We start from the raw sequence: 20502 nt of genomic DNA on the forward strand, positions 1-20502 counted from the left end.
GAGAGCACTTCGCCTTTGCTTTCAGTGTGGCTGGAGCTGGCAGTTGAGGCGCCTTGCTGAGCCGCTCCCGCTCCTCCCATACGCTCCGCTCCGCATTTTCCCGGCCTCCGGGTGTGTGCCTTGTTCTTGGGGCTAACACGCTAACCTGTTGAGCTACGCTGGCCCCAGCGCCTCTCGCCATTGGTCGGCGCGGCATAGCCGCATGGGCGTGCGGGCCATGCATTGGCCAGGCCTGGCTGTCCATCAGCGGGCGGCGGACTGCGTCAGGTTGGGTTGAGCGGCGTCCCCTTCCCTGCTCAGTGTCTGGCGGCGGCTGCGGCGCCGGTGCGGGCGGAGGGGCGCAGGGAGGGCGGCCCGTTCGCTCGCTCGCTAAGATGGCGGCGGCGGCGGCGGCGGCCGTGGCCCGGCTGGAGGGCCGCGAGTTCGAGTACCTGATGAAGAAGCGCTCGGTGACCATCGGCCGCAACTCGTCGCAGGGCTCGGTGGACGTGAGCATGGGCCACTCCAGCTTCATCTCCCGGCGCCACCTGGAGATCTTCACCGCTGCCCCCCCGCCGCCACCGGCCGGGGCGGACGGGCCGCCGCTGCCTCAGGGGGACGCCACCGGTGGCGGGGCGGGAGGAGGAGGCGGCGGAGGGGACTTCTACCTGCGCTGCCTCGGCAAGAACGGGGTCTTCGTGGACGGCGTGTTCCAGAGGCGGGGGGCGCCCCCGCTGCAGCTGCCCCGAGTGTGAGTACGGGGGAGCGGGACGGCTGCAGCCCGACATCCTCTGGTCTGGCCGCCCCGGGGAGCAAGCCATCCCCCAGCCTCCCCGGGGACCCCCTGCTGGAGGGCGGGTGGTGGTGCCTCCGCACGCCGGCTGCCCCGTTTCCATTTTGCTGGCACATGGTGCATGACAGGCAGGGAGTCCTCTCGGTGCCGGGGACACGCATCATGAATCCCATCCGTACGTCCCCCAGAGCACCCAGCCAGTGCTCGCTGCAGCCATCCCTGTAAACTGGCTTCGCGGTGGGTCTTTGCTTCCTTGTCCAGCATGCGGGGTGCCCCGGCTGGTGCCCCTGAGCTGTATCCATTCCACCAAGATTCATCTTCCTTTGGGTTGGCCTGTAAGATACAGGTGGCAAGCATAAAATCACAGGAGCATTGGGGCTGTGTTTTGGCGAGGTGTAATCCTTCTCCCTCTGCCTTCTCTCGCACATAACAGTGTGCAATAATAGTACCTTGTGGGTATAAATCAGCCTGCACCACTGCTTGGAGCTATTACTGTTGGTAAACAGAATCGAATACACTCTTGCGTATTGTTTGTGTGTTGCAAAGGAGAACTCAGTTATGTGTTTATCCACGTATCTGGGATTTCAGATCAGCGCTAAGTAAATTTTGTGGTACTATTTGTCCTGTTTTAATAAGTTTTTGTAGTATTTTCTGCATCTTCTGTGTAGTTTAAGACTAGTTTTATATTTATGGTTAGCTAAATTGAGTTATGTCTAAAATATTAATACACTCAGAATTTTAACATGTAGTTTTTTTAGGTAATTTAACAATGAAGAGAAAGTTGGCAAACAACAATTTATTCCTTCATTTTTGGCAAATATTAATCTTTTTTTTCTGCAGAATATTTTTCTGGTGAAGTGTGAGAGGCCTGGTATTTTTAAGGGTGCATTGAACTACAAATATACATTCCATCCTTTGAGGAGTTATGTGTGAAAAGTGAGGCGTTTGTCACAGTCTGTGCATCCAAAATATTTCAAAAACATAGCGTATCTTCACTAAAATATATGAAAAGGTTGTTTTTCATTATTTCTGGAAGAGTAGTTGTGAAATGTTTTAGGGATGTGTTTCATAGAAAGCATGCTGTCACTGACAGAATCTTGATACCGCGGAGGTTTTTAACTTTATTTTGGAGACTGAGAGTGTGGCTTAGCTATTTAACGTTTTTTATGTAGTTTAAGCAGTTCACCTATAAAAATCATACTATCTTAAACCTGTGCTTTCTAGGAAATGCTATAATTCTGAAAGGGTTTGTTAAGGGGCTGTGTGTGTAGTGCTGTATAATCCATAAATACAGTTGGATGACTTGTTTGACCTCTAACAACTGTAACTTCTATTTTTGCTTTTTTTTTTTTCTATTGTAATAACCCTGTCTGTCGTATGGCTAATCTATTTTTTCTTCCTTTTATGACTGGCTTTTAAATATTATTTTAAAATATTTTTATCTAAGGATATTTGTTAATATTTTTAAAAGAATCTATGTATTTAATTTTAAACAAGTCTTTAAATTTATATATGATGTACTGCAAACAGACTTAAAATTAATTTGAGCAACTTAATCTGGTAGCAAATTTCCACTAAATACCTAAGGTCATAAGAAGCAAAACACATTACATTTACTGTGTGCTTCTCCTGTTACCTTATCAGTGTGGGTCTTGAATTGTATTTTGCTTTAATCCTTTTAAGTCTGTAATTTTGCTACATAACATTTTCTGCCCCCATAAGAATTAACTTCTGTTCAGGGTAATTTTACACACATCAAAACATTTTGCTTAGTGAACAAAGGGAAATTTTTACATAAGGTTAAATTGTCTCGTGAGCATAGGTAGAGTTAAGTAAATTAATATTTGTTTGAAATTGATTGCATCAAATGATTGCATGATTATTTGGACTGCATACTTTTAACATTAACTTTTAAGCTTTGTAAATTGGTTAAAGTAATATTTCCTGATTACAGAATGTCCTTAAGTTGAGCATTGTAAACAGGGTAGTGCACTTGCAGCCATTATCAGAAATTGTAGAACAACATTTTACACTAAGGACTGGTCTACGCTGGGGGGGATTGATCTAAGATACGCAACTTCAGCTACGTTATTTGCGTAGCTGAAGTCGAAGTATCTTAGTTCGACTTACCTGGCCATCCTCCCGGTAGCAAGTCGACCGCCACGGCTCCCCCGTCGACTCCGCTTACTTCTCCTGCCGAGGTGGAGTGCGGGTGTAGATTCGGGGATCGATTTATCGCGTCTAGATGCAACGCGATAAATCGATCCCCGATAGATCGATTACTACCCGCCAATCCGGCGGGTAGTGTAGACTTGACCTAAATAGATTGTGATTTCTTTGAGAGATGTGAGGATAACTTTTAAAACTGTAAGAGCAGGCAAAATTGATAATGTCACCAGTAGGCTGTTGAACAAGGTCTACTTTCTGCTAAATACTGTTGAATGGCTTATGATCTGTATCATTTCTGAAATATTTAAAAGCCCACTTTTGTGGAAGTTAAGCCTTAAAAAAAATGTATAGCGTAGTCGTACCTTTCTAAGTTTAGCAGTTCTTTTGCAGCAGTGCATAGGCAAATCCAAAGCAGACATCAATTGCTTATACCAAGTAATTACTATGAAATGTTGATGACTAATGTTATTCATTGAAGCCATGTCCTTGAATTTCACTATGTATTTAAACTGACACATTGAACGTTATCTGCAAAGATTTAAATAAAAATAAAATTACTTTGAGTCCAGGTGAGCTAAATATATTAATTAGCAAGTTATGTATTTGAAATTAAAATATATTTTAAAATTAAAAGTGAGTGGTGCAAGTTTCATATCTTCCCACCTATGGCCAAGGTGATTACTCAGACTTAAAAAATATATATATACAGTAGTAAATTGCCAGCAATATGCCTGGCTTGTGATAAAATTATAGTTTTAAAGATTGTCCAGTGGCAAATATGCTTAAGCAAATCTGAAACCTGCTTGTCCCCTCCTTCATTTCAATTTTTAAATATTTCTCAACCTAATTAAGAGGCTGGAGACTAATCCTAAATTTTAATTGTTATGAAGAGTATTTGTAGATGTATGATATTCATTTCATAAAAATAAAAAATACTGCTGTGAACTTTTACACCAAGGTGGTATTCCAGTAGTTAAGGCCTGGAAGTTTACCTGTATTTAAACTGTTACACTTGAATATGAATGTCTTCTGGAATTAAGCTTTCGGGTGCTATGGGATAATCTTCTGAATATACGTGTGGGGTTTTTTTGTTTGTTGTTTTTGCTGTTAATGGTCACTGTTTTTGTAGGATCTGAACACGTGTGTGTGCAACCAATTGCAGTAGTTAACTCAGCAACCTTATTCCCAGAGCAGTTTAAGTGCTGGTGCAGAAACAAGGAAGTAAACAAAAATCCTGGCTAGTTTCAAATTCCAGTAAAAGGCCAGGGAAATTGGTGTCCCAATGGTAAAGGGCACAATTAGTAAAGATGAAAGAAAACCTTTCCCAATTTCTCAGCGGTAATGCAAACAATGACGCTTAAGACAAAAACTAAATACCACAAACCCATTTACTCTTGAAAAAATAATTGAAATGTCTAATTTTTGTCACTGTTCCTGTTAAGCATCTAAAATTACAAGGTTCATGGCCTCTGACTTCAGTACAATTAATATTTGAACATGATATAATTAAAATTTTAATGTTACAGTCCTACCTGTTCCTGGAAGTGGGGAACTGAAATAAAATTTGTCAATCTCCTGCAGAATACGAACCTTAAGAATCTGGGAAAAGGGAAGCTTTGACAGTTTGGTAAACAAAGTGGCATATTTGTTTCAATAATAAAGATTGGTACAAAGATGAACACCATGTAATGTTTAATTACTGTTGATTAGTTGACTGTCTTAGTCACTGTAACTTTGTTTTGATTACACTTCTCTGAAACTTTCAATCATAATGTAAATGTCTTTTCAGTCAGGAGGCACTATTAGTGGGAGCAATGTGGTTTTTGTTCCTAGGCCTAACAGATTTGCATATACACAGACTGCATGTCACTTTGCTAGATGAACAAAATGGGGGGAAAAATTAGTAGCAACTTTACACTCAACAATAAATAGCGCTTCGCTCAATCTAAGCATTCTGAAGCATGACATAAAGTGTTCAGAAACCAGTTAAACTACTTGAGTTTGCATAGCTTTAAGTAAAACCTGTTGTAATTACCTTTGAAAGACCTACAGTTTGACATTTTTTATTAAATACAGCTTCTGAATTGGCTCCAGTTGAAGTCTTTGTCAGAACTCCCACTGGGTTCATTGGAAACCAGATTGGGCCAATAAATAGTAATGAAATTGGAGAATTGGATTTTAAAGTACAGTATGCATTACATATATTTCTCTCATGTTGACCAGAAATAGACGGTAAACCTATAACAGTAAACCTCTTCCACCTGACAAGGGTAGATTTCACCATAGTGCAGTACAAATTTTTGTTTTATCTGATGAGGACTACTACAGCACATCTAGGACATTGAAAATAAGTGTGATGTAATAGCTGCTTATAGCATGTCTTAAGGAAGTAAAATCAGTGGTTGTACTTGTAAGAGTTTACAAATCACAGTTTTGAAGGAGCCACGAGTTCAGTCCTTCTATCAGCTGGTCAATAGGAACTCAAAGTACATTACAGAATTTCAGCAGTGCATTTGAAGAATGAGAAGTATCTTTTTTGCTGGGAGTAGAAGCAGTTGGTAACAATGCTATTAAGTTTTTATAGTATTTTTTTCATATTGCCATCAGTAGTTAGGAATTATTTTTTAGAAAGGCAGTAATGCACACTTGAGTGCTTGAAGGTACCTGAAACTTTGGCCTTAAGTGTCCTAATACACCACCTCTGGTATTGGGGTATTTTGATTAAACCACAGACTTGTATATCTAGGATTACTGATGGGTTTTGGCATCCTAAAAATGAATTAATAAAAAATACCATTTAATATGCAAAATAGTAGTATGAAAATAATGTAGCAAGACATATAATACTTCCAACTCACTGGAGAAGTACAGATATTCAGCACACCACGTAACTCAGGGTCTCCTCTTGCAACTGTGAAATAGAACCCCCCCCCACACACACACACACAAACTTGCACCACACTGAAAATTACAAATGTTAAATATTTATATGCCAGAGTCTCACTTATTCTGTGGAGAGGACTAAGTTACACTTTTAGTTATGGTATGTTGTCCAGGTCTACAAAGTTAGGGCTCTATTAGTGCAATTAAATTACAGCATCTCTCCCACTTATTAAAACTAAGAGGTTCTGTACAAAGAACAAGGCTCTGTACACTACCTGAACTTTTACTTAGTGAAGTTACTGTTGTGTTCAGCATCAGTTTTTTAGGGGGGAAAAATGAGGCACTCCAAAACCAACACTATTTCAGTGCTCTTTGTTTATTTAGACACTAGTGAATGCAATTGCTTGATTTATGTGCACAAGTCCAGTTATTGTATAAATTAGGTTCATAATTGCACACATGCGATGTGAAAAGTGTCACCAGGATTGAGTTAACAATTGAGATGGATGGGAGGGTAACCTCGCTCTCCTGGAGCTGTTGCCCAGTGTCTGCAGATTCAGAAAGACAATTCTTCTAGTTTTCTTGGCATATGTTCAGTTCATGTTTTAAAGGCTTGATGAATATAAGAAGTGGATACTTTTATTTTTTACAAAAAGCTCATGTTCTGAAAAATCTGAGTGTCACAGCAACTAGATAAATACCTCAAGCAAGCTGTATTTGACATACGGACAGGGTTTTTGACACCACTGCCCTAGATAAAATTTTTTGAAAGGGACACAAAGTTGAAATATTGTTGAAGCCTGTGGTTGAGGTGCATTTGGGGGCTTGATGGGGTGGCTGAGAATTTCATACAGATGACCATTAAAGTAACTTATCTGTTTAATAATTTTAAGCATAATATTAAGAAAAGTGTGGGTTTTGGCTGCAGTCTATGAATCAGACTTCAGAATTTTTTAGTTTATGTTCTAGAATGGGTAACGTGTTGTCTATTGACAAAAATGACTAATGTTAATTGGGAATATATTTAATTGGAGTTTGTGGCTACTTTAAACTTGTGTGTAGCAGAAGTAGAATCTCAAACATCAAGCACAGTGAAGCCACACTGCATTGATCATTAACAGATTAAGGTGCAAAAGAATGTGTTGTGAGTAAAGATAAAACACGTGCTCTTTGAAATGAGACTACAAAAATGAATGTGATATTTATATAAAGTCTTTTATGTAGCAATATGCAAAAGACAAAATTTCACAATTCTACACTGAGATTATCAATTTGAGTATCAATGTTTAAAGTTTTACAGTAATATAAATATTCCAACACTAATCTGTTGTTATGGAGTGCAGTGTGCAGTCATACTAATACGATGCTATATTTTCTGTATATGTAAACCTGTTTATGGTGCCGTATATCCGCCCTCAGTATCTCTCTGTAAAATGATTTCACATAGGAGAGTTTTACTGCCTTTTAGTAAGCTTACTAATGACCATACACCTGAGTTAACTATAAGAGGAAATATATTCTCTGTATTGTTACATGAATTAGTAGAAACCAGGAAATACATTCAAGAATTGGTAGTTTTTCTGTCACATTATTACAATTCTAATCATGTGAAAGAAGAGAGATGTTCTTTTGCTTTAGAAGCAGTAAATGTTACAAGACAAATTGAAAACATTTTATATCAGTTTTATAAAGCCTGAAAAATACCTATTGCCTTTCAGAATTGACCAACATACTGTAGAAATACAAGAACGCTTTTGAAATCCCTATTTCACAATTGCATACATGGTGTAATACATGCATATAGTAAACATGATGATTTCCTACAATTTGTCTCTTGAAATTAAACCATAATGTGGTGGGGTTGTTTTGTTTTTGGAGGGAGGGGAGAAGAGTAACAAACTGTTCTGCATTCTATTTCTTTTGCTACTAAGATTAATATGGGGAATTTAAGATGAAAATAGGGAAAATAAGCACCGTGGTATCTTCCACTCTCCCTTCCAAAATGGAGGAATATTGTATTTTTGGGTTGTTATGCTTCGTCAGGAGAATAGTTTTGGCCAGTTATCAACAGTTGTACATAATATACCACAACCCAAAGATGTCAAAGTAATTAGGACATGCCATGTAAGTTTTAAGCCTGAATCAAGGTTGTATTTTAGAAAATTGTCCTCTCCTGTGAAGTAATATCACATTGTAGAGATCTATCCTGTACTTCTGGGAAGTGGTAATTGTGTAGTGCACAATACAAATATTTTTTCCTCATATCAATACCAGTGCTAAACCAGTCAAAGTATGAAATTCAGTTGTCTTGTGCCTCTGCTACATTTATTGAAAAATACAAGAATGTCTTCAAGAAATCCTAATCCTAACTTTCTTGTCTAAAAGTGTATAAATATTAGAAAATCAAAGGGCATATATTTTGAAAAAAGCTTCAACCATTAGGTCATGCAGTAATCTGAGGTCATCTCTTCTACTACATCTAATGAGTTTATAGCGGACTAAGTAATAACTAGATGACATCTCCCATGAAATTTCATGCTGAATTTTTGAGAAGGTGATGGCTTTATCAACTGCCTCGCTTATTTTGACTATACAAAGTTGAAATGTAATGACAGTTGTTTCCTGTGAACTTCTGCCTCTGAGGAGTTTTTAAACCTAGTTATAGCTTGGGGGGCGGGGGGGGGAGGGCGTAAATTTGTTAATTCTGCAACTATTCCTTGTTGGATGGTATTGGAAATGAATGTCATATTCCTTAGTTGAGATTTCATTACTGTTTTGGAATGATTGGGATTTCATGGCTTTGATGGGTGGGTGTGACACAGGCCCATTGGTGGTTCACTATTCTGTCAGCAACTCTTGGAAGGCCTGACATACTCACTATACCTAACACACTGTTGTCACAATCTGTGTCTAACAGGTGTCATATAAGGTATCATATACAAACTGTAATTTGCTGGTCTTGGAAATCATTGCATGGTATATGTATGGGTTGCGTACAAAAAGTCATAAATGTGTGCTGAAATTAAATCCTTCAAATGTGTTTGGCAAGCAGTGCATAAGACCAGTCTGCCCTAGACAAAGGAATGTGTATTTGTTTCTCAGACCAGCGTGGGTATCAGGCAGAGACAGTGAAGGTATATTTACATACAAGGTAAACAAAGATATCAAGCTAAGAAGTGGGGGCGAAGGCAGTATAGTATCTACACCACAGCAAGAGAGAGAAATTTATGTATTTCAAAGGTTTACTGGACTAGAAGAAGAACGGGAAAGAACCCTATAGTTACCCTTTACCTGAGTTGTCAAATAAACCAAACACTTTGAGCTCTGTGTGTTGGGGTTATGGCTAAAGAGCAGGCCGGCCATGCTGAAAGGATTGTCATGAAAAAAACTTCTTTGAACAAAAGATTCTAGTTTAAGTTTTGATTTAGTCTCAGGCTATGGCTACAGTAGATAGCTGCAACTGCACCGCTGTAAGCTCTCTAATTTAACCGCCCTAAGCTGACAGGAGAGAGTTTGCCTGTTGACTTAATTAATCCATCCCCAATGAGCGGTGGTAGCTAAGTCGGCGGGAGAAGCTCTCCCACTGACAGAGCTGTCCACATCGCCGCTTTAATAGTTATAACTTACGTAGCTCAGGGGATGGCTTATTCACACCCCTGAGTGACTTACGTTAGACCGACATAAGGGGTAGTGTAGACATAAACTCAGAGGTGTATTTTTACTTTTGTTTGTAATAATTTCTATCCTTATTTCTTTTAGTTGGTGTCACTTAAACCTATGACCTTTTGTTAACAAACTTGTTTTACTTTTACTATAAACTAACTCTGCTTTGATTTAAGTGGAGGGTTTGGCAACTCCACTTAATAATCTATGTACTGTCTCTTTAAAGGAACAGCGCACTTGTTAAGGTTTAGTGGGTGCTACAGTAAGGAGGGGCTGAACACTACAGAGAAAAGCGTCTCTGAGGAACTTGAGAATTGGAGTTCACTGATTGTTATCTTCTAGGCAAGGTTTGGACTTGCAGAGTCTTGAAGAGTTTGTTGGCAAGGCAGACAAGCTGGTGTGTCAGGAAGGTGACACATTGCTTAGCTGCCCCAAAGCTCTCACTTGCTGAGGCCGAGAGGGGTAACACAGTGCCTCAGACTTCTGGGAACCCCAGCAGATCATCAAAGCAAAGTACACGAAATAATGATTTTTGTAGCACCTCACATTTCAAGGTAGTAAACAGGTTCAAAAATTCTCTTCAGCTCAAACAGTTAATATCTTCTAAGTCTCTTCTCATTTGCTTGTGTTATTTGTATCACAGCTTTTAAATGTGCTTCTATTTTGTACTTTTTGCTACAATACTGGAAATTATATATAAGCTTCTTAAAGAAGCACTGTCAAGTATGGTTTGTTCCACAGTTTAGGTTTCTGTGAGGGATGGGAAATAAGATTAGATATGTCTTCATGAATAGCTAAACAAATTTGGTAGTTTATACATTTTTCTTAATCATGTAATTTGGCTTACACCAATAAATGTCAAAGATCAGTTGCTTATTAACAGTATAAAAATACATCAATTCCTGTGCAAATTCTTGAACTGAAATACAGCTGGTAAGGCCAAAACCTTTCTGTTAGTCCTGATACTGGTAGTAAGTCAGGTCACTACGTAAACAGACTGGAGAAGGTTATTTCTTTTTACACATTTAATGGAAATTAAATTTGGATTTTCTAAAAGTAAATAAGAAAATTAAAAAGAGAAGGCAGCGTGATCTGGAGGTATGAGCACGGGGTTGGGAATTCTAATCCTAGCTCTGCTAGTGACTTCTTGTTTGCGACAGTGGGCAATTTGTTTAACCTTTTTGTCTTTTTTTTCTCATCTGTAAAATATGGATAATGACTTACCACAAAAGGGTGTTGGGGAGGGGGGCGAATGTACAGTGCTTTGAGCATGTAAACTGCTATGTACATGCTAATCATTTTTATTTATAATACCAATGTTTACAGAATCGTAAATCACTTCCTGTGCTTGTTCAGGTCAGAAGAAAAATATATTTGTGTGTCTGAGAGCGGGAATAGAGTATTTGATTTAAAGTGTTGTTGGTTAGAATATGTAATTGGATTAAGAATCCAAAACTACTACAGCACGAAAAATAATAAGTGAAATTGTTATTTAAGCACAAATATTTCTGCAAAAACTTGGACCTGGAATTTTGATATTTTAAGGCTATGGATCTCAGTGTTATAAAACGTTACTGTACCAAGCTGAAGCTAAAAATCCTATATGGCTGTGGAGCTACAAGCACTTAGTCAGCTTTTTTTTTTTTTTTTTTAAAGAACTAAAAATGAGTGTGCTAAATAAAGCCTATGAGTGAGAAACATAATTTGTCATTTTATATGGTAATATGGGGGTGCTTTATGGACAAAACTCTTGCCCCAATAAATTTTCAGTATAAATCAGACAAAAGAGGCATATGGCCCACAAATCAGATAATTTGGACTTGCACAAATATGTTGGTTCCAGGCGTTACATTTATTTTAATTTTGTAAATAAAAGTTAATGTGTTTGGGTGTAGGAATGGTGAAGGATGAAGCAATAGTGATTTTTGTAGGAAGTGCTTGGAGGAGGAGATCTAGGAAGCTTGGAACACAAGGGGGGGGTGTTAACGGGTAGAGGCCTGTATGGAAAAAAAGTCACATGTGAGAGGGAAGAGGCAGAAGGAGTTAATAGAGCACAGAATATGAAAAGGGAAGTAATGAGAAATAAGGACAGCTCAGAGTGAACATCCTCATGCAGAGCCTGAATGTAAGGATGAGGAGTTTAAACTTGATTTGGAATGAGCTGATAAGCAGCCGGGGGAATTTGAGCAAGTGGGAATATTATAACAAAAGCATCAGACAAGGAAGTTGATTTTAGCCTCATGGTTAGTGTGTGTGGATTAGAGAGGGGAGAGAGGAGGTTGCTGTAGTCATATGATAAAGATAAAAACATAGCCCAATATTTTTACATTGGGGATGGAGTGGAAATGGTGGATTTTTGGAAATGTTCAAGAGGGAGATGTAGCAACATTTGATAAGAGGTAAAGATGGGGGAAGAAGTTGAAGATGATGAGAGCTTGAGTGACTGATGTGCGGTTGTCAGCCTATAAGAGAGTAAAGAGGCTTCTGGTTTTTGGCATTTAATTTGAAGAAATATCATTATTGAGGAGGATCTGGCGTCTCATCAGTCATAAAGGTGGTAACTGCAGCCATAAGAGCAGGTAAGCTCACCCATGAGGCAAGTGTGGTGAGACAAAAGGAGATGCTGCTGATAGGCTGCGGAGGCACCAAAGGAAAAGGGAAAATAGAGTAGCCACTGAAGGCACGTTGGCCATGCAAAAGAAAAACAGAGTGCAAAGTCATGAGAGCACTTGGAGAGCTTCTCAATGTGATGGGGGTTATAAATATTTGTTTAAACTATTAAAATAGTTCAAAAAGGAAATGCAAGGAGCATAGATCCTGGGTGTGTTCCTCCTTACCTATGGCATTCAGTCAGAAGAACATTTTATGACTGTTCCTCCTTTGTGTTCCCAAAAGTCAGCTCCTCAGCTGCTTCCTGGCTTTGGCTGAGATTTTTCCTGCATCTTGGCCTAAATCTAAATACATGTAGAAAATCACTGGAAGAAAAGGCACAGGTACCCTGATTGCTACTCCCCACCACTGACTGCCCTTTGTTGAAGGGCCTGTTTGTGCCTTGTGCTCCAAATCATTGCAGATCTAGCTCAAATGCAGGCTTTGCTTCAAGATGATGGCAACATGTTATCTTGGTATGCTCCAGGGCTTGTACCTATCCTGTATCCCAAGTGCAAATAGTGCTTGAGCATACTGAAGACTGGAGGAAAATGACAACCTACAGGAGTTGTTGAGGAAGTAGGATGCAAAGGAGGTGGGTGGCCCTGGTTTCTATTTTAGAACACTCATTTATCACAGAAGGGAGATTTTCTGCCTACGGGGCAGGCAACTGAATAAGGTTTATGCCACCTGCTTACTTTCCTCCTGAAAGGATCCATGTCCTCCACCTGGAAGAAGCTTCTGGAAGTCCTTTAGGATTCTCCCCTCACCCACTTTTGCTTGGTTGGTGCAGGAGCCACACACATCCATTGACTTTCAGCAGGAAATACCTGAAGATGCTGAAGTGGTTTGGATCTAGATGACATGTGCTTGCCTATCTTTTTGTCATCTGAATTCCTGTTTGGTGTCTTGAATAACTGGGTCTTCAGGACCATTTGAAGGACAAAAAATAAAAAAAATGCAGGAAGAATTGACACTGCTTACCTTCTACATGGGTGAGGAAGGGAAGAAAAATAAGAGAAAATTCCTCTTCCACACCCCTCTGTGCAAATGGTAGAATCAAACTGCCACTTCTGAAGCAGATTTGGCTATGCCCTAGAAATTTTAGAAGCTTTATAGTGGGATTTGTCCTTGAAGGACACCTGGTTAGCAGACCCTAAGGACGACTGCATCATTTCACTGCCTTGTGAGCGAGAGTAGTGTCACTCTCAAGGATCTTTCAGACAGGAAAATGGATGGAGCAGTTAGGAAAAATCTTTGGTTTAGAGGGAGCTCAAATTGCATCAGCCAGCATCTTTCATTTCTATAGCCACTATGAAAGGATTTTGGACTTTCAAGCTGACAAATAAAGTCAGCAGGAGTTTAATGTAAATTAGTTGGGAAAAATCTGTCTAAATGCAGTTTTCTGCCTCCACAGACATGTCAGCATACGTACACAGAACGCTGGTAGCCAGCAAGAAATGCCCCAAGTGCATCAAGAGTAATGCCCTATTGAAGGAAGCAATCTATCTCTTATGATGTGTGAATGTTCTGGGCTGACTGATTGGGTCCATCGGGGGACACTCACTGTCCCATGGATGATCTCCCAACTTCCACAGCCATCAATTCACCTCTTTTTGTTTTGGGGCCAGTCACCAACTGCAGCAGATTCTGGTTGCAAAAAGCATGGACCCGGGATGCTTTTTTGTTCAACTAGAAAGGATTGATGGTGCAAGCATTTCCATCTCCCTTTTCTGCTTCTTTTTTTTATATATAAAATTAATATAATTTTATGGAAGCACTCAAGAGGCCCTAGGCAAAATGTTGATCCGGTTGTGTTCTATGCTGTACAAATACATATAAAGAAACAGTATTGGTCTTGAAGAGTTTGTAATATAATCTTAGCTAACTTTTATTAAAATGACCTGAATTATGGAACCCACAGTCATACAGTCTGACTTACAATGATGTCATTGAGTGCTAGTTTACTGCCTTTTCCTTACAGCAAGTTTGCAGCCACATCACCTAGATCAAGAGTAAATACTATGGTTTAAAATAGTTACCGTTTCAATATGAGTATGTGTTTTGAAATGAAGGCAGAAATGAGTTTTGAGTTTAGGGTAGGCTTTTCAGTTGTAGTTATTCATTCAGGTTTCTAGATATTGATAATCCCAACAAACAGATTTTGGACCTGAAAACCACAGTGCATTTGTCAGTTGAAATGATCAAATAACAAGCACATTGGCAACATACAGGAAAGAGATGCAGTAGGTAAAAACCACAGAAGAGCTTCAGTTGTTTGTTCTCTTAAAAATTGAAGTGTAGACCTTTCTGCTTTTAAAAAGTGTTGATGGTACTGGCCTGTTCATAAGATTGAGAAATGCAACCAATTCATATTCCCAGCATGTCCCAGAATTATTCAAACACAATGTCAAAGTGTGCAGTGAATAGAGCTGGTCAAGAAACAGTTTAGTCAGAAAGTGCTGATTTGTCAAACCCAAAATGTTTAGAGAAAACTGTTTGGGTTTGACAAATTGTCTCTGTTTCCATATTGAAAGCTGTGAATGTCCAATTTTTCAGTAATAACGTAGCTATCTTCCAGGAAACAGCATATTTAAATGTTATTGAAACTATATTTTGATCAAGCATGCTTGCTGGATGAGCCTTTTTCTTCTCAACAGGAATTTTTGCAGGTTGGAATGGCAGTTAGGTGGTGGCATGATTCAGCCAGCCATACGCTACAGAGATGGTACTGGCACTGTATCTCTGGTGGCAATGCAGGACTCTCTTCAGACACTCCATTAAGAGTTTCACCAACAGTGACCCAATATGTTTGCTGTGTCTTATTACTTATTAGCCTTGGCTTGGAATATGAAATAGGGCCTTTATTAAAGGATTTACCAGTTACCTGTTCTTAGAGAAACTAAAATAAAACTGCCCCCTTAAATGCAATCCCTCACCCTCAGGAACAGGGACCAAGTTCCCAATACACAGTCTCTGCTTTTATCAGGGCCCAGGCAGACACTCACCTTTGTTTCCAGAGGCAGGGAAAATTACTTCCAAATTGTCTCCGACTGGCTTCATTCTTCAGTAAAGTCCACTTTCTCTGAGTCATCACGATGTTGGGCTGTGTAGCTCCTCCCCAGAAGTTTCAGGTTGTCCCTGTTGGTTCCAGGCTTTCCTTTATCAAATCCTTCCTTGGACATGATGGAGAGAGGTTACATTTCTCAGCCTAGTATGGTTTCCTCTTTATATCCTGTCCCGTAATCTCCTGTTAAAGCTTTCTGCCTCTATGATTGGGACCTGGCAGTTTCTTTAGATCAAGCGAGGTACTCTTTTCACTTCAAGGAAGTCCTTCCTTGCTTGATTGGGTGTGGGGTCTGTACAGAATGAGCATCAGCTGGTGGAGATGGGCATGAGTATTCTAGATCTCTGATGACAGAATCACAGAAGATGAATAATTATATTTGTAGAGTATCAGAGGGGTAGCTGTGTTAGTCTGGATCTGTAAAAAGCAACAGAGTGTCCTGTGGCACCTTTAAGACTAACAGATGTATTGGAGCATAAGCTTTCGTGGGTGAATGTCCACTTCGTCGGATGCATGACATGCATCCGATGAAGTGGGCATTCACCCACGAAAGCTTATGCTCCAATACATCTGTTAGTCTTAAAGGTGCCACAGGACACTCTGTTGCTTTATATTTGTAGAGTTTTCTCAGTTTTAGGCTCATCTGTGATCATTGTAATATCTTCTCACATACGTTAATTAATTTGGCCTCACTATCTATGAGGTAGGGAACTATTATTACCCCTTTTCTGATGGGGAAATTGAGGTAGTGAGAGGCTAAATGACTTGCCTGAGATCACACAGGAAGACTGGCCCAGATTAGGGTAGAACCCCGATTCCCCCAATTCCCTTTCCAGTGCCTTTAACACACAGCTCTCCAGTTTTCCCAGTAAACCCTTTGGAATACTCTAAAGTTACTAGCCCCAATCTCAGACAATTTGGAATGGTTTTCGTCTTTGCTGCCACTAGGTAGAGTCAAACCGAACCTTAATATACACCACCTTGTCCATGAGTATGTTTAGTTTGTCTCAGTGGGACAGTCCTGCTTATAACAGTGTTGTTTTTCTGAGGTTAGAAGATTGGTGAGGCTGGAAGTGATCACTAGCCCCAGCTTACTACTTGACTATAAATAAAGCTGATCTTGCGAGGACTGAGTGGCAGTAATAAGTAACCAGGAATCTTGTTTGAGAGAATTAAATATTATCTTGAGTTACCGCCAAAATGGATGTCCTTTAAACCCTTTAAAGAAAGAACTAGTAGAAGTTGTTCCTTATATACTCTGCTGATGCTAGCTATCACTGCTGTTAGCGTTTGCTTCACTTTCCATGGAGCAAGACATCAGCCTTTATAAAAAATAATGGTTGTTGCAGAAGTCTGTTTCTCACAAAAACACACATGCTGATGCAGCTGACTCAGCTCCCAAAGGGAAGTGTAAAAGTGTAATCAAAGAAAATGTGGTTTTGTTTCTAAGTATGGGAGCATTATCTCTAGCAATCCCTCTGGCCTTCTTAGGAGCAGCTTTGACAGGGACCAAGAGGGATAGTGTTCTACCCTATCTACACAGAGAGGATGGTCTGTTGTTGGTATACACAATATGCTGTATTGTACGTGAGGTTTATGAAACAAAACCAGTCCCTGCCCTGAGGTGCTTACAATCTAAAAAGTGTGTATAATAGAGAAGAAAAGTAGTGAGATGAGAGAGAACGTGGTTTGACTATTTAAGGTATCAAGCTGAGGGACAGATTGGAGGCTGAGGAGAGCAAATCAAGGAAGAAAGTATTTCATCATGATCATCTTTGGCAGTTTAACCAAAATTGACAATTGCACGTAGTAGTACACTTTGGAATTTCTAAAGTTACTATTAAAGTATAGCAAAAAACTGCAGTTATGGAAGTGAAGGAATAACTGTTGAAATCGTTTGCTTTAGTCTCTGCTCTTGAGGAATTAATGTAATAAAAAAAAATTCTAACCATAAACTGTTCTACAAGTAATATTTACTGTGACTGATTCCAGATGTGTAACTAATGTAGAAGACTCTTCTAGTATTAGTTTTAAGTCTACCCTATTTCAGAGATGTTCTATTAGATTTAAAACTTTTTTAAAATAGTTGTTAGTCTGGTTTTGATACTGGATTTAACTTCTTGTTCCAGTTGGATTTCATACACTGGAAGATTGAGTAGTGCAGGGCTAATTATTTCCAGATAAATATAGGTAAATACCCTGGGGGTTGGGTTGCTGCTGTTACAGTGACATTGCATTTCAACTTAGAGGTCCCTGGGCTCTGATTAAGGAACCATTGGCTGTTGGATGTGTTAATACTAATGCACTTTTGTCCTACTTATTATTAGTCTTTGTAGGAGCTGCCTGCTCAAACTGCAGCCCAATGTGTCCCTAAATCTGACTGCCAGAAGCTGGGACTGGATGACGGGATGGATCGCTTGGTAATTGCCCTATTCTGTTCATTCCCTCCGATGCATCTGACACTGGCCATTGTCAGTGGACAGGATACTGGGCCAGATAGACCATTAGTCTGACCCAGTATGGCCATTCTTGTGATCTTATGGGACTAACATAGCTACAATAACATCACAAACATCTATATAGGAAAGGTAGACACCCCCCCTCCTCCCCCCGAAAGATGTAAAATTGCAAAGAAGTGAAACTCAAATACGATCATGTGGGGGAATTCGTAATAGGTCCTTTCATCAGTTCTGAATCCAGAACGGGCCCAAATGATCAAAAGTTACTATCTGGTGGCTAGTTGGTGATCTCTATCTATTTGCAGTGGACATATGTTCATATCACTGTTGGCACCAACTGGCAAGGACCCTTGCTGGCAGCCTCAGATTGAATTGGTTATGTATATTGAAGAACAAAGTTGATTGCTGCAGAAATCGGTTGTACCCATATTGCACACTCTCTTTCTGTATTTTGGAGTTGTACTGTGTTAGAAGAGTGAACTGATTGATGGTTGATCTGTGCCACCTTTTATATTGTCCTGTTTGGGGGCATGAGGACAAAGGGAGGTCGTGTGCCCAGCCAGAGGTCACTACTCTTCAAAAGTTCATAGCTCATGCACCCTTCCTGGATCTATGCAGGCAGTCGCCTCAGAGATCAATAGATACTATAATAGCCATTTTATATAATTGAATCTAGCAGTTGTAGAAATTAGTTTAACTGCCGCCACATGTAATATTTGACAGAACTCCTTCAAATGAATCCATGCCAAGCAAAGCCATTGTTTGGGGTACTGTGGAATAACAGGCAAGCCAAACGAAATTAGTATATATTCATCTGCTGAGTGACATGCATGTCTCATTTGGGCTGCCACATACTTCCTATGTGACCTCCAGCAAATTATTTAATATCTCTACCTCAGTTCCTTGTCTGTGAAATGGGAATATTTTCTTTCTCCCATCCTTTGTATTCCCTGTTTAGGTTGTAAGCTACTTCAGGGTAAAGACTCTCTCTCTCATTGTCTCCATACAGTGCCTAGCACATGGAGGCTTCCAGGTACTGCTGTAATACATACAATTCTGTTGAATTTTGCAGTCAGCTAAGGTAGTGCATGTTACTCCTTGAATTGTGTATGGTAAACCCTGAAGGGGATACATTTTTGCTCCTAGTATTGTGTTGCTGCAGTAGTTCATTCCTCTAAGTTTTTAATAGTTCTGTTCATAAACTCTCTTCCTCTTGTTTGTTTTAACAGGGAATTTATGGGTTTCTCTTCTTACATAAGTTAGCTGCTTACATAGGACAAGAAATATTAAAACTTCAAATATTAAAACTTCTGATATCTGTGTAACATTATGAAAGGAGAAAATTGATGGAAGGTTCAAGCAGTGGAGATATTTATAACTGAGGGGGATCCACTACTTTTAACCACTAAAGGAGAATGGAATTTTATCATAATTAAAACGGGTCTCCTTGAAGTACTTTACTATATTACTTTTATAAAATGTTTTTAATTCTGTTTTTTTCATTTACAACATAAGTGATTCAGAAATTGGCAGCATATTTTAAAAATATTTAGGTGGTACAGTCATCCTTTTGAACTTCAGGTTCACCAATCATTTCCAGTGCAAAGAGTCACCCTTATTGTCTTTTCTAAGCTTTGCTGTTTGGCTCTGTTTAGTAGAGCCCTGCGCAGATACAAAAATGTGTATCTGCATCTGATCTGCATCTGCCAAAATCGACCTGCAATCTGCTAGCCATCTTTTACTTGTATCTGCATCCGCACCTGCAGCAGCAAGCGGTCTCACAAGGGCTAGCAACGGAGGGGAAGAAGGGAGCAAGTGGGGGGGCAGGGTCTTGCAGGGAAGAGGCCGCACGAGGGTGAGGACTGGGGTTAAGGGGCAGCGCAGTGGCTGGGTCTCAAGGAGAAGGGGTGTCGCGGAGGAGGTGATTGGGGGGGGGAGGGACGTCTCATTACATACTGCTCCCAGGGCTTGCAAGTAACGGTACACAGAAGCAGCAGTGCGTATTGCATCACAGTGGGGTGGGGCGGCGGGGCCCCGCCCACTCCAATCCCCATGGCCAGGGGCAGGCCCTATCACTCAGGAGCCAGTGGGCCGGGTCTGGGAGCGCGGCCAGTGCTGCCGGGTCGGGCCATGGTGGGGATGCTAGCGCTGCCCAAGGGGCCTGAGCTGCTGGACAGGAAGCGGCGCAGCGAGCAGGTGCTGGACAGCCCTGACTCAAACCTGTCTGCTGGCCCCTAGCAAACTGCTCTGCCCGGGTTGCCTGAGCCAGACGCAGCGGCCAGGCGCAGCCAGTGAGCAGAGCCCTGCGTGGTTGTATCTGCATCCAATCCACTATCTGCAAGAATGGTCCACAGATATGAAGCGGATATCCACGGATTTTCAGGGCTCTACTGTTTAGCTTTTTGCAATGAACTTTGTAATGAAAGTGGTCTACACACTAGGGAATCACTGCTGAGGACAACCAGCAGCAGCACATTTCAAAAGCAAAAGTGCCACCTGTTTACTACTACTACCACAGTCCCTGCCTGTCTTCAGTAGTGCTTTATGGCAACCATTGGTACCTTGAACTTTGAGGGCCTGATAGTATTTATGTTAAGACTACTTTCCCCCACTCTGGCAGCATGGGGGGGGGGGTGTAAAATTGATGTAAATGACATTTAACCATTGTACACTGCCAGAGTGCTGTAAAGTTGTCTTAAAATAAATGAGAATCAGACCCTTAATTCCTTTCATGGTCTTGTGTGAAAGACACACAAGCTGCTATAGCCATGGCAGCTTGGGGAAGGAACTTCATTGTGGGGAGACGGAGATGCTTGATAAACCTAGATCAATCACTAAGA

The 20502-nt window shown here is 40.4% G+C and overlaps 1 protein-coding gene across 1 annotated transcript in view; it reads left to right on the top strand.

Moving 5' to 3' along the window:
- Nucleotides 1–284: 284 nt before the first annotated feature.
- FOXK2 (forkhead box K2) overlaps nt 285–20502 on the top strand; it is a 59244-nt gene continuing 39026 nt past the window's right edge. Inside the window, exon 1 of the mRNA XM_024217598.2 lies at nt 285–730. Coding sequence (XP_024073366.2) covers nt 375–730 — 356 coding nt within the window. The 5' untranslated portion in view covers nt 285–374. The remainder of the gene's footprint in view (nt 731–20502) is intronic.

This window comes from Terrapene carolina, unplaced genomic scaffold (genome assembly GCF_002925995.2).
Source record: "Terrapene carolina triunguis isolate 2854851 unplaced genomic scaffold, T_m_triunguis-2.0 Scaffold192, whole genome shotgun sequence".
Classification (NCBI taxonomy): domain Eukaryota; kingdom Metazoa; phylum Chordata; order Testudines; family Emydidae; genus Terrapene; species Terrapene triunguis.